Source organism: Triturus cristatus, chromosome 2_2, assembly GCF_964204655.1.
Source record: "Triturus cristatus chromosome 2_2, aTriCri1.1, whole genome shotgun sequence".
Taxonomy (NCBI): Eukaryota; Metazoa; Chordata; class Amphibia; order Caudata; family Salamandridae; genus Triturus; species Triturus cristatus.
In genome coordinates this window covers 720,027,112-720,040,366 of record NC_140582.1, presented here as the reverse complement: position 1 = coordinate 720,040,366, position 13,255 = coordinate 720,027,112, and the positions used below count along the sequence as shown (strand labels likewise).

The 13,255-nt window shown below is 48.7% G+C and overlaps 2 protein-coding genes across 4 annotated transcripts in view; one reads left to right on the top strand and one right to left on the bottom strand.

Moving 5' to 3' along the window:
- FAM149A (family with sequence similarity 149 member A) overlaps nt 1-13,255 on the bottom strand; it is a 539,436-nt gene that overhangs the window by 69,796 nt on the left and 456,385 nt on the right. The gene's annotated exons all lie outside the window — the stretch shown is intronic.
- LOC146862707 (uncharacterized) overlaps nt 1-13,255 on the top strand; it is a 228,024-nt gene that overhangs the window by 56,080 nt on the left and 158,689 nt on the right. For both annotated transcript variants that reach the window (XM_085641976.1, XM_085641975.1), the window contains exon 4: nt 3,372-3,433. In XM_085641976.1, the coding sequence (XP_085498102.1) occupies nt 3,372-3,433 (62 nt within the window). The remainder of the gene's footprint in view (nt 1-3,371; nt 3,434-13,255) is intronic.

Sequence of the window (13,255 nt, the reverse complement as noted above, 5' to 3'; positions counted from 1 at the left end):
TGGGGCATTATATACACGGTTACTTCCCAGAATCCTTGACCGTCATCAGAAGATTCCCAATATGGGAACGCTGCTTTCAGTGGGGGTGCAGTGTTGCGACAGATGTGTGGCCAGGTCCCGAATGCGACAGCTATACGGCCGAGTCTTCCGCTGGTGGGTATACCTCAGGCGGGGCTGGGCCCCCCTCACGCAGCGACAATTGCTGGGTTGGGAGGAGGCGGGTTTACGTACTGTAGGCGATTGTTACAAGGATAAAGAATGGCTCCCGCTGGCCGAGTTCCTTACATACCATGAACTGCTCCCCCCCACCTCCCCCCCCCCCGGGTCAGTTTTTAAACTGTCATAAGCTCCGTGGAGCAGTGTCAGAGCTTTGGGGTGCAGCCTCTGGTGAACCGGACACACATCCGGCCCTGGAGGCGATGGTGACTCTGGGTTCCACGGGACATTTGATACGCTGGCTTTATCTGGCCATAAGAGAGCTGGCGCCGAACGAGCTTCCGGTATACGGGAAAGATGGGAGAAACTGGTAATGCGACCATTGTCGGATAAGGAATGGCGGAAAGTTCTAATGAGCCCAAAAAAGATCTCCAGGAATACGGCCTTTAAGGTCCTTCAATGTAACATACTGCATAGGACCTATCACACTCCGCATAGGTTGAATGTGGTTTTTAATAGAGACGATCAGGCCTGTGCTAGGTGCGCATTGGGGAATGCGGACTTCGATCATATGATCTGGTACTGTCCGCTGCTTTCCAATTATTGGACCACGATTGTGGATCTGGTTAATAAAATATTGGATTGCACCTTGCAGTGCAGCCCTGAGGTTTGTCTGTTGGGCCTCGTCCCGAGACCCAAGGCCCGTAAGTTGGGGCACAGATTTGTAGATCTGGCCTTCCTCCTGGCCAAAAGGAGAATCGCGCTTCATTGGAAAGCAGGGAATCCGCCATTGGTTACCAGGTGGGAGGCGGACGCATCCTGTTGGGTACGGGCTGAGGAACGGGCGCTAATCGCTGAAGAGAAGATCACCAAGTGGCGTAAACCATCCGCGGAGCCCTGGGGTGACATCGCCAAATCGTGGGACACTCGTCATGGAGTGGAGCGGGACACAGGGGGACTAAAGCTTCAGAGTAGTTGTGTGAGGGGAAGCTGTCTGATGCGTTTGCCCTGCTTGCCCTGGGCTGTGGAGGGGATTGGCCCCCTTCTCGGGCCCTCTTTTTGGGGCCCATGCCCCCTTCCCCCCATCCGCCTATACTGTTGACAGTTGGCTCATTCTTTGCCTCTGAACCGCATTGTCTCCTGGCAGTTAGTTATTAGTTATTGGTTTTTTAGGTAGTTTGAATAAGTTTCCTTTTTTTGTTCATGTGCGAAAAGAATCTTCGTGTGTGGAGAAGGCCGGCTGCGGCTCGGGGTCGTTTCCTTACTATTCAGATTATATGGCTTCTTTCATTTGGGAGTCCCGGGGAGGTCACTTATAGCCAGTCATTTGATTTGGGCAATTAATAGTACCATTAGGCTGGTAACTGCTTATGTGTGCATGGTACTGGGCTTGCACCTCCCATGGGGTGGCGGACCTGAGCGCGCAGATTCGACATGCGGCGTAGGAGAGATGTAAGAATTGATTATGTATACGATCAATAAGTATAGATAAAGATTGCACGAGCATTGAAGAATGGGTCCTGTGCTAAATGAAAGGGCGACACCCTGTCCCTTGATAGGTGATTATGTCTTTACACTGTATTCTGTTATTATATTTATGAGTATGGTGGTGACTCTATTATGATGGAAATTCATTTCTGTAACTGAAGTATGTTAACATGTCTTTTCAAAATTTTATAAAAATAAGATTTTTTTTAAAAAGAGTGTGTCCCGCCAAATGAGTGGGCCCATGTACTTGCTAAGGTGATGCAAAGACAGAACACACATTGAGAAGTTCACCAGCTGCTTTGTCCTTCTCCTCATCAACATGAAGGCTGAAGTCACCAAGAAAGAATGACTAAATTATTGGTGTTGAGATGGGCCATAGAGATAATATTCTGTAGCGAAGAAATGAAATTCTTCACAAGACCAGGAGGTCTATAAATATGTAGCACTTTAACAGAACAATTAGAATTCACAATGATAATTAATGGCAGAAAGTCTGTATCAAAGAGAGGATTAATTGTCCACATAGAGACTGATAGTTTATCTTTGTAAATGACTGCCATGCCACCCCAGGAAGAGTTGTGCGGATTATTAGCTCAACATGAAATGCTAGGAGGGATTGCCAATGAAACATCAGGTCAGAGACCTCTGAGACATATCTCAGTAATTAAAGCTATATCTAGATTTAAATCAATGGGGAGACTGTACATCCAGGGCATGCTTCACTATGGAGCGGGCATGAAGTAAGACTGTCTGACTGTTCCACGAGTAAAGTTAAAGGACAGCGATGCACCACTGTATTACGTTCCTTACGAGTGGAACTGCCCAAGGTAGTAGTAGTACAGGTCTCACTAGGTTGGTACTTTACAAGGCATTGATTCTAAATGATGTGGCTTAGTTTAACTCAGTGGCGATTTACAAAATATGAAATCAAATCTCTGTTTACCTTCCCATAAGGTTCAATAGTAAATGGGGCAGCATCCCTGGTCTGGGAAGGGGTGCAAATGGGCTTGCCTTTGGTGCGCCTGCTGTGCGTATCCGACTTGCGTCCATGCTGCAGCCATGGGTAAATAGACCACTGGCGGTCTGCACATCTCAGAAAATTGAAACACTAGATTCTACACTGACCAAAATTACAGCTCTAGTGTGGCCCAATACAAGGGGAGAAAATGAGAGAAGTATTACAAAATGCACTTTAGAAGGAAAACAAGCAAAAAACAGAAGGTGTATGAAAAAAAGACATAAGAACCTCAATGGAGAAACGTGAGATCTTGTGCAGCATCGCTGCCACTAGCAGTGTCACCATTAGCATGTAGGCCAAGCCTTTTGGACCAGCATGCAAATGTTTGAGTCCCGTGGCCTAGTTTCCATACACACAGTGTTCCTATCTGATTCATGATCAGTCTGCTGGCAGAGATTCACACACATGCTGGACGGACGTGCTAAGTAAAGAATACCTGGAAGTCAGGGGAACGGACGCTGAGCCTTTATGGAAGTCAAGTACACAGGAAGTCAGGTATTATAAAAAGGACACGGACCTCAGCAAACACACTTGTTGTGTAGAACTCAAGGGTTCAGTCTAACATTTGGCACACCGAGTATTTCCACTGACAGCTTATCCTCTTTGGGCTCCATTATTGTGGGGGTGGGTGAACCTGTTTAAAATCTTTTCAGTCTTGGCTTTCAAATTTATGTTTTATTTGAGATTGATTTTTTGTTTAATTCTACAGATGCCCATCGGTTGGTGAGTCCTTGGACCTAGGAGAGTTGGACATTGATGAGGTGCATTCAAGTAAGACTCATCTTTGCCACTGAGGCTATTATTGTTTCTTTTTGAATTTCTAGAAAAACACTGAGGTAATTCAATAGTGGAAGAGGCTTTGAGAAGCCAGTAGATCTTGTTATCGAATGGAATAATACATAATACTATGGCCTGCATGTATGACTCGCATGTACAAGACAATATTTTGCTAGTTTGTGATTTAGGACCCAGTTTATAATTTGGTGGTTGGACCCCCCTCTGCCAGGGTGGCGGAGTAATTTACTCCGTTGACCTAGCGGAGGTCCTTACGTCAACATTTGTAGATGTCTGTTGGGCCGGCAGACATTTCAAGCATTGAAAGGAACCCCGGTTAAGCGCTGAACATTTTTCTAAACTGGATGTTAATTTGTGTTTTGGATGTCTAAAGAATGCCGGAATCGATTTTGCAACATGACTCCAACTAAAATAGGCAGTTAAAGTAGGCGGAGGCTTTAACGTAGAAACCATTCGGCGTTCATGTGGAGAGCCCAGGAGACGCAGCAGCAATTAAGGAGCATTGCGGTCGCTGCTGTGGGCGGAGGCGGCCGCAAGTTCAAAGCGTAGCAGGAGGGCCGCGGGCAGATTTTGATTCAGAGGAGCTGCGGGCTGCATTGGTATAGAGCATGGGTACTCACAAACTTTCTCTCGGGGGCCAAATTTACAGTGTGGTTTGTGGCAGAGGACCGCACCGGTGGGGGCGGGGTCAGAGGGGGAGGGGCGGGGCTAAAGCAAAAAAAAAATTGTGACCATGAGGTTGAACACAGGTCCCTGCAGCAGACGCCTTTGTCCACTGAGCCACCAGACCCAGCATACACAGTTCTCTCTCTCTCTCTCCCTCTCCCCCTCCCTCTCTCTCCCTCCCTCTCCCTCCCTCCCTCCCTCTCCCTCCCCCTGTCTCTCTCCCCCTGTCTCTCTTCCCCTGTCTCGCTCCCTCCTCGGTCGCCCACCTCCCTCTGTCGCCCTCCTCCCTCTGTCGCCCTCCTCCCTCTGTCGCCCTCGTCCCTCTGTCGCCCTCGTCCCTCTGTCGCCCTCCTCCCTCTGTCGCCCTCCTCCCTCTGTCGCCCTCCTCCCTCTGTCTCCCTCCTCCCTCTGTCTCCCTCCCTCTGTCTCCCTCCCTCTGTCTCCCTCCCTCTGTCTCCCTCCCTCTGTCTCCCTCCCTCTGTCTCCCTCCCTCTGTCTCCCTCCCTCCGTCTCCCTCCCTCTGCCTCCCTCTCTCTCCCTCCGTACGTCTCTCTCCCTCTGTCTCCCTCCGTACGTCTCTCTCCCTCTGTCTCCCTCTCTCTCCCTCCGTACGTCTCCCTCCGTCTCCCTCCCTGTCTCCCTCCCTCTGTCTCTCTCCCTCCGTCTCTCTCCGTCTCCCTCCCTTCCTCCGTCTCCCTCAGTCTCCCTCCCTCCGTCTCCCTCCCTCCCTCCCCCTCCCTCCCTCCCTCCCCCTCCCTCTGTCTCCCTCCATCTCCCTCCGTCTCCCTCCCTCTCCCTCTGTCTCTGTCTCTCTCCCTCTCCCTCCCTCCCTCTCCCTCCCTCCCTCCGTCTCCCTCCCTCTGTCTCCCTCCCTCTGTCTCCCTCCCTCTGTCTCCCTCCATCTCCCTCCCTCCGTCACCCTCCCTCCGTCACCCTCCCTCCGTCACCCTCCCTCCGTCTCCCTCCCTCCGTCTCCCTCCGTCCCTCTGTCTCTCTCCCTCCCTCTGTCTCTCTCCCTCTGTCTCTCTCCCTCTGTCTCCCTCCCTCTGTCTCCCTCCCTCGGTCTCCCTCCCTCGGTCTCCCTCCCTCGGTCTCCCTCTCCCTCCCTCCGTACGTCTCCCTCCCTCCGTCTCCCTCCCTGTCTCCCTCTGTCTCCCTCTGTCTCCCTCCCTGTCTCCCTCTGTCTTCCTCTGTCTCCCTCTGTCTCCCTCCCTCCATCTCCCTCCCTCTGTCTCCCTCTGTCTCCCTCCCTCCCTCCCTGTCTCCCTCCCTGTCTCCCTCTGTCTCCCTTTGTCTCCCTCTGCCTCCCTCCCTCCATGTCTCCCTCCATCTCCCTCCCTCCCTCCGTCTCCCTCCCTGTCTCTCTTCCTCCCTGTCTCTCTCCCTCCCTGTCTCTCTCCCTCCCTGTCTCACTCTGTCTCCCTCCCTCCATCTCCCTCCGTCTGTCTCCCTCCATCTCCCTCCCTCCCTGTCTCCCTCCGTCTCCCTCTCTCTCCCTCTGTCTCCCTTTGTCTCCCTCCGTCTCCCTCCCTCCCAGTCTCCCTCCGTCTCCCTCCCTCTCCCTCCTTCCGTCCCCCTCCATCTCCCTCCCTCGGTCTCCCTCCCTCTGTCTCCCTCCCTCCGTCTCTCTTTGTCTCCCTCCCTCTATCTCTCCCGGTCTCTCTCCCTGTCTCTCTCTCTCCCTCTGTCTCCCTCCCTCTCCCTCTCTCCGTCACCCTCTGTCATCTCACCTGTGTGTGTGTCAGCCCTAAGCCTGGGCTGAGACAGCTTCCCAGCGCGCACACACAGCCGCCCTGAGAAAGCTTCCCAGCACTCACACACAGCCGCACCCGAGTACTTCACAGGTCTTTAAAAGACCATTTACATGTTAATAAAGCTTTGTTGTATTTCACCTCTTAGGCCCCTGCATCTCCACTTTGACAATCACTGGAATCCCCCGGCCCCCACAGAGCAGAGTCTCAGAGTCCGGGCTGCAGCAACCGGCAGTGTTTACACGATTTAATTTTTTTTTAAAAACACATGTAGGATGTCTGCAAGGTCCGCGGGCCGCCGAGGAAGGCCCGCGGGCCGTACTATGAGTAACCCTGGTATAGAGTTTCATCAGCGCCAACAAGTGAAGGCAGTCGGAGCTGGGGCTGGGGAATCTCTTGCACCCAAGGAGAGGCAAAGGACAGGTGAAGGAGCGTGCATGACACCGGTAAGTGCCCGGGGGAGCAGGAAGTGTGCACGAGCTCCTTTCATTTTGGATAAGGGAGAGGAGGGGAGGCAGGAACTCAGGTGAAAGGGACAGAATTTGCACCAGCCCTACACCTGCGGGACTCAAGTACAAAGCGGGAATAAGTTACTGTCTAAGGAGCAGGAATTTAGGCATACATCCCCCTCCTACTTCAATTAATATCCCAATACCGGTACCAGTTTGTGCCTCTCAGTGCCGAAAGGGAAAGCAATCTAAACACCCTTCCTCACCGTTGTCAGCGTCATCTAGGGAAAAGGGCATGGGTTCAAACCTCAAAATTACCCCCTTGTTATGGTCCTTTTTCAAGGTTCAAGCCAGACTGCCACTACTACACTCTGCTGCAAGCAAAGCTATCACCCCAGGAAATAGCCCTGATATGTCAACGAGAGAGGAAGGGGAGAGAATAACCTGGAGGGTATCACACGGAGCAACAAATTTCAAGTGCTAGCAATGAGGGACCAGGAAGAGGCTCCGGTCCCCGAACCACAAGGGAGGCAAGAATACCCCCTGAATCAAATCCAGAGCCAAAGTCAGAATCAGAGTCACAACTTGAGTCAGAGCAAACCTAGTGATAGTATCGGGGTCTTAACTCTGTTGCAAAATCCTAAGGATATTTTGCCAATCTCTGGGGTGGAAAGGCTAATGGAATCCATGATTTCGGAGATAAGAGTGAAGTTTGCCTTTCCAAGAAGAATCAGGGTAAAATCCAGGAGTCATGCGAGGCCTTAGAGGAAAAAAATGAACACCCTGATGAACCATGTGGCAGTAGTAGAAGCCTCGTTGACAGATCTAGGAAGAGAAGTTGAGGAGAATCAGAGCGAAATGCAGGCATTCAAAGCAAGTGAGAAAGACCTTAAGAACAAGATGGAATCTATAGAAAATAATGCCCAGAGGAACAATCTGAGGTAATTAAATATTCCGGAGGGAAAGGAGGGCGAGGACATCAAGAGCTTTGTGGTGGAACTACTTAGTGAGTTCATTACTGGCTTGGAAACATCAACACTGGAGAAAGACTTTCAGAGGGTCCCATAGGGACCCATTTAGGAAAAACAGAGCAAGGAAGAACCCGCGAAAAATCGTAATCAACTTTCAGTCCTATTCTCTAAATGAGAAGATCCTGATTGAAGCACTTAAGGCTGGCATATATAACAAGCATTGGCATAGCAAATAGGTCTCGCTTTTGGGACCTTCTAAGTATTTTGTTATGCAGCACAATATCCTTGGTGCAACCACATCAACTGTTGCGTGGCTAAACACTTATAAGGTCCCAAAGGCGAGACCTATTGGCTATGCCAATGCTTGGTGTGGTTGTGTGTGTGTGGTTGTGTGTGTCTGTGTGGTTGTGTGTGTGTGTGTGGTTGTGTGTGGTTGTGTGTGGTTGTGTGTGTGTGTGTGTGTGTGTGTGTGTGTGTGTGTGGTTGTGTGTGGTTGTGTGTGTGGTTGTGTGTGTGTGGTTGTGGTTGTGTGTGTGTGTGGTTGTGGGTGTGTGTGTGTGGTTGTGGGTGTGGTTGTGTGTGTGGTGTGTGTGTGGCGTGTGTGTGGTTGTGTGTGGTTGTGTGTGGTTGTGTGTGGTTGTGTGTGTGGTTGTGTGTGTGTGTGGTTGTGTGTGTGGTTGTGTGTGTGTGGTTGTGGTTGTGTGTGTGTGGTTGTGAGTGTGTGTGTGTGTGTGTGGTTGTGGGTGTGTGTGTGTGTGGTTGTGGGTGTGGTTGTGTGGGTGGTGTGTGTGTGGTTGTGTGTGGTTGTGTGTATTTGTGTGTGGTTGTGTGTGGTTGTGTGTAGTTGTGTGTATGGTTGTGTGTGTGTGGTTGTATGTGTGTGGTTGTGGGTGTGGTTGTGTGGTTGTGTGTGTGGTTGTGGGTGTGGTTGTGGGTGTGGTTGTGTGTGGTTGTGTGTGTGGTTGTGTGTGGTTGTGGTTGTGTGTGTGGTTGTGTGTGTGTGTTTGTGGTTGTGGGTGTGTGTGTGTGTGATTGTGTGTGTGTGATTGTGTGTGTGTGTGTGTGTGGTTGTGTGTGTGGTTGTGAGTGTGGTTGTGAGTGTGGTGGTGTGTGTGTGTGCTTGTGGGTGTGGTTGTGTGGTCGTGCGTGTGGTTGTTGTGTGTGTGGTTGTGGGTGTGGTTGTGGGTGTGGTTGTGCGTGTGTGTGGTTGTGTGTGGTTGTGGTTGTGTGTGGTTGTGGTTGTGTGTGTGGTGGTGTGGTTGTGTGTGTGTGTGTGCTTGTGGGTGTGGTTGTGTGGTTGTGCATGTGGTTGTATGTGTGGTTGTGTGCGTGGTTGTGTGTGGGGGGGGGTTGGGTGTGGTTTTGTGTGTGTGTGGTTGTGTGTGTGGTTGTGTGTGTGTGTGGTTGTGTGTGTGGTTGTGGTTGTGTGTGTGTGGTTGTGTGTGTGATTGTGCGTGTGGTTGTGTGTGCGGTTGTGTGAATGAGAGTACTACTAAAAGCATCTCAAAATAAAGGAACACAAACATCGAGTTTGTGGAAAGAGAAAGCACGTTGTAAGTCAAACGGGCGCAGCAAAGCACTAACACAACAACAAAACAAACAAGATCACTTAGCGAAGACTGAGTGCGGATAATGGATACACACAGCCCATCATCTTAAGAGTTCGATTGCAGCCAATGTGCACTCAAACCTGCCCCATCCTTGTGAGATGCACCCCATATTTCATGAGTTGTAACTGCTGTACCCACCATAGCGCTTTGAGATCTAAAGTGCTACATAGGTCTAATCGATTAACCAGTCGCCAACATGCTGAGCTTTTAAAGAGAATGTGCCAAAAGTTTCCAGCTTCCTCATCATGTCCTCATGAAAGCGCCAACGAAAGGACTCCCTGAATGGTGCAACGGACATGAAGCAGCCGCTGCGATCAGAAATAAACACTGTGAACGTTGTCTAGTTTCACAGTAACATTTCCTTAATGTTCTTTAAGTCACAAAACAGTAATACTAAAAGCATCTCAAAATAAAGGAACACAAACATCGAGTTTGTGGAAAGAGAAAGCATATTGTAAGTCAAACGGGCGCAGCAAAGCATTAACACACCAACATGTTCTTTGATGTTCTTTGAACGAGAACATCAAAGGGGCGCCGCGAAAGTGATCGCGGGCGAAAGTGAAAGTGATCGCGGGCGCTCAATGAGCATGACGAGGTTTGCCAGCCTCTGCTCCTAAGCGCGCGCCCGCGCACATGCACTGTAGCTCTAGGCTGGCCATGGTAAGCATTTTTTGAGCCCTCACAAAAAGTCTCGCCAGTCCAGCGCATGCGCTTGGTCAGGCGAGACCTAAAAAGGGGTATTGGTTATTTAGGATGCGCTCCGACATCTCCAGGGTTACCCAAGATCATTGGGAAGTAGGCAAACACATTCAAGAGTTAAAACCATTGGGGGCAACGGTACAAATGCACTTTCCAGCCTCTTTAAGGATCATGTGGAGAAACCAGATGTATAATATCAGAGATCGTAAAGAAGTGGAGTCACTCATAAATAAGATGAAATCACAACAGAGCGTGTGAGGTAGTGGTCAAAGCAGGCAGGGTCTCGAAGGGCGAACATGTATCACCCAGAGAAAAAAGGGAGGGTTCTCCTGGGGGAGCTAGTGGTGGGGGGAAGCACATTCTTTTGGATGCACAAATATTCACGTGGGTTTTGGGAGCATATAGGGAAAACAATTAAAAAATATGTCCGCGTTTGTGGATGGAAGATATTTCGGGGGAGGAAATGGAGTTGAGTTGTCTTAACATCTTTAGGCTCAATGTTGATTAGTATTTTATCATGGAATGTAAATTGGATGCGGGTCAGGGGTAGGAGGCAGAAGATACTAGAATATTTGAGAGTGGCAGAAAGTAAGGTTATCATCCTCCAAGAGACTCATCTGCTTAAGTCAGAATGGGAGGAGGTAACAGGGAAGCTAAAATGGGTAGATGCCTCTATCTGTACAAATCGGAATTGTTGTGTTAAAGGTGTCGCCATCATATTTAAGAAAGGGGCTAAAGTAGTAATAATGGAGGCACACTCTGACTGAAGGGGAGATGGGTTGTGGCAAAAGTCAAGCTCCAGGGGATACCAATTGTCATTGCAGGATATTACGGTTCGAATTTGGATAATCCCTCCCCTTTGCAATCTTTGTATAACCAGCTATTGCAGTTTTCAGCTCCTGTCATTTTGGGTGGGGATTTTAACCTGTTACTGGACCCCAAGAACGACAGATGGCCAAATATAAAGACATCTGTAGAGTCGAACTTACCCCAGCTGAGGATAGGATTGAAACGTTGTATGCAAGATTTTGGGCTGTTGAACGTATGGAGGGAGAAAGGGGTAGGAGAGCAAAAGTTTACATTCAGAAACAGGAGACATGGCCATGCCTCCAGGATCGCATATTTTCTGGTGGAGAAAGGGGAGAGCAAGAAGGTTAAAACAGTGGAACATCTCCCAGCCCACCTGCCAGATCATGCCTGAAATTGGAGTTGGGTGAGGCAGCCCCTCCCCCGCCCCCAAGGTGGACCCTGGACAGAACTTTATCGCTAGATCAGCAGGTAGTGATAAAGCTGAAAGAAATAACCAGGGATTGTTTTTGTTTAAATGATGTGAGTACTTCAGTACAGATAACCTGGGATGCTCATAAGGCAGTTATCAGGGGGAGGTTGGTTGGAATCGCTGTATTTAAAAACAAGACGTTCAGGAGTAACATAAGCTTTATAGAAAACAGACTGGAACAGCTGGATAAGATGGATAGGATGAGAGAACAAGGACAGGCGAGACAGGGGGATAGTATAGTGGAGGAGGAAATAAGAGAAAAGAAGGAAGGGTTGTCCTGTATTCTGGAGGGAGTAGTCAGGAGGAAATGGGAGGCATGTAAACTCTCTCATTATGAGAATGGTGAGGAGTGCGGTAAACTTGTGGCCTGGAAATTAAAATCAGAACCAAACCAGAATAGGATTCCAGCTATTAGGATAGAGGGGCAAGGCTCACTTAGTTGTGAAGATAGGGAGATAGAGGTCGCTTTTGTAGAATGTTTTCAAGCCCTTCATACAGAGGATGTCAGAGCCACTAAGGAGCAAGTCGAGAAGTATTTTAAGGACTTGCCAACCCCAACACTGTCAGAAGAACAGAAGGAGCTGATTAACTCTGAAATAACGACAGATGAGGTCATGGGGGAAATAGAGAAATTGAAAAGGGGGAAGGCGGCTGGTCCAGATGCCCTTTCAAATGAGATCTATTTGTCCCTTAAAGAGGAGGTTGTCCTGCTCGTAACAAAACGTTTTAATTCGATATTTCTAGGGGCATTTGGTATACCGAAATCCTGGGAGGAAACAACCATCTGCCTTCTGCACAAAGCAGGGAAGGATCCAAGGTGCTGTAAATCTTATAGACCTATATCATTGCTGAATAGCAACTATAACATTTTTACCCAGATTCTGGCCAGTAGATTAGGTGGGGTAGCAGACAAACTGATACACCCGGACCAGAAAGCATTCATCAAGGGCAGGCAGATCCATGAGTTAACTCATGAGCTGATTGGGGCAATAGATATGGCAACTTATGGAGGGCACCCTTTGTCAATAATTACCTTTGATGCAGCAAATGCTTTTGATAGGGTGAGTTGGCCCTTTTTGCATAAGGTTGTGGAGCAGTACGAGTTGGGAGAGGCATTTAGGAGTGTCTTAAAAATAATTTACAAGAGTCCGACTGCCAGGATATTGGTAAATGGTAACCACACACTATAGCTATTTCAAGAGGCACTAGGCAAGGCGTCCATTCTCTCCCCTTCTTTTCAATCTGTATATTGAACACCTTCCCAGCAAATTCAGGGCTAGCCAACAGATCCTACCGTTCAAGTTTCGGGGCTGGGAAAAGAGTAGATCTCTGTATGCTGATGACCTGATGGTATTTACAACTGACCTGATACTCTCACTCCCAAAAATTCAAGACATCTTGGATGAATATGGGGAGGTTTCTGGCTATCAAGTAAATTGGCAGAAGACAGAATTTATGGAGTGGAATTCCCAGAGTAATAACCCCCTGGTTAAGGATACAATAAGATATCTGGGTATTATGGTAACAAAGAATTTAGAGGATGTTGCATGGGTGAACTTTGAGAAAGTAGCAAGGGAGCCTAAGAAACTATCAAAATCTTGGGCAGGGCTTGCTCTTTGATTTTTGGGAAGATCAAACATTCTGAAAATGTCCATACTACCAAAATTCACACTTTTGTTTGCCTCAATACCATCAGAATTTTAAAAAGTTTGGTTTGACAAACTACAAGGTATCTTGAGTAGTTTTATTTGGGCTTCCAGAGTGACTAGAATTGTCTGGAGGAAACTCCGGATGGGGGAGCAGCAGTGAGGAATTACCAGTCCAGACTTGCTTCAATATTGCAAAGCAGTCCAGTTTAAAACAATGAGAACTTTGCTTCAAGAGCACCAAATGTACCCTCCATATCTACAAGCCATGACACAGCTAGAGGGGGATGGCTTTTTCAATAAATTTGGGCATCCAAAATGTTTCAGTTACGTTGAAGATCCTACTACCAGCATGCAAGCTTTGGTCTTAAATCAGGAGAGCCTCAGGAAACCCGTATTATAGCAGTTATGCTCCAATATGGGCATCTCCGGGACCCCCGACTGCTTGAAGGATAAACTTTCAAGCCCATTAGAAGAAGCGGGAATACCAAGATAGGGCCAGCTTCTCGATGGAGGGGCCATAGTTAGCTGGAACATCTATTATCAATAACAAATGGAGGTATCTCCAGATTTGAGTACTACCAGCTGGCTAGTTGGGTAAAGTCTTTGGAAAAGGAAAAGGTGGGAAACAGTGAACTTGAGGCAAATTTTATCAAGAGCCCATCACAGAAGAAGGAGGTCACGGAGTGGTATTGACTGTTTGTTCTTGCTGGGGAAGAAGAGTTTA